This window comes from Octodon degus, unplaced genomic scaffold (genome assembly GCF_000260255.1).
Source record: "Octodon degus isolate 3935 unplaced genomic scaffold, OctDeg1.0 scaffold00403, whole genome shotgun sequence".
In the NCBI taxonomy this organism is placed as follows: domain Eukaryota; kingdom Metazoa; phylum Chordata; class Mammalia; order Rodentia; family Octodontidae; genus Octodon; species Octodon degus.
The window spans coordinates 316,730-317,704 of record NW_004524979.1 but is presented as its reverse complement, the minus strand read 5'-3'; the positions used below and the strand labels follow the sequence as shown (position 1 = coordinate 317,704).

Sequence of the window (975 nt, the reverse complement as noted above, 5' to 3'; positions counted from 1 at the left end):
TGGAATTGTCCTGTGACTGCCCTGGGTGTACCTGCCTGTGTTGAAGGGAACACAGCCTCTGTAGTCTGCTCAGGTAAGAGAAGAGTCAATGTAAGTAGCTAAAAGACATTTAAGAGTCTCTTAGATTTTCACATATTTGAGAGCAGACAGCAAGAAAACTGACTTCAAAATGGTAGTGACATTATCTTCCTATTCATGAATAAGCATTCAGTTCAAGGGAAAGAATATTCAAATTAATAGTTTAAATAAATGTTACTTAATTCAAATTAATATAAAACACTCTATAAAATAAATGCAGAGCCAGTTAGGTACCTCTTTCCAGATCATCAAACAGAATATTAGCGGTTTCCCCAGCAATATCCCGTAAATCTCACCACTCACTGTGTTTCCTCCCCTCCAAAGAAATGACATTTACTTGTAACACTAAGGAAAGCTTTCCTTTGATTTTTATCTTTACATAAAAACACCGTAAATATTCTGAAGTGTTCTTTGACTCGAGATTATACTTGGAATTCACCGTGCTGTTTATTTAGCAGAGAATCATTAATTTTGGCCACACACCTGAGATATGTGAAATGGTAACGATGCAAGTAACAAAAAAGATCAATAAGAACATTAACAAATTCAAAGCAAACCTTACAGCATAGAGAAAGAGATAATGACCCTAGTGAAACAAAAGATTAATGAGTCAAAAGAAGATATTGATGGTACTGACTTTTGTTAGCTAACAAAAACATGCACATCGTGAATGCACAGCATTAAGAAAGCTGAAATAGATACGACAATCTCAAACATGAATCCTGGAGAATAAAACACTGTGGAGAAATGCACAGCAGAACAGATAAGTGCAAAGATAGCACACCAAACCTACGATGCAGGGCTGTGTTTGGTGATAACCTAGTGAGGAACACCTGGAAAACAAGCACATAACCAAGAAAACTTGATCAAGAAACTATGGAGGATGGTGCAAAGGAG

General features: G+C 36.4%; 1 protein-coding gene across 1 annotated transcript in view; it reads left to right on the top strand.

Annotated features, from left to right (window-relative positions):
* Positions 1 to 6: 6 nt before the first annotated feature.
* The window catches only part of LOC101563010 (antigen WC1.1-like), a gene marked incomplete at its 5' end in the record, with an annotated part of 34,310 nt that continues 33,341 nt past the window's right edge, over positions 7 to 975 (top strand). Inside the window, one exon of the mRNA XM_023708576.1 lies at positions 7 to 73. Coding sequence (XP_023564344.1) covers positions 7 to 73 — 67 coding nt within the window. The remainder of the gene's footprint in view (positions 74 to 975) is intronic.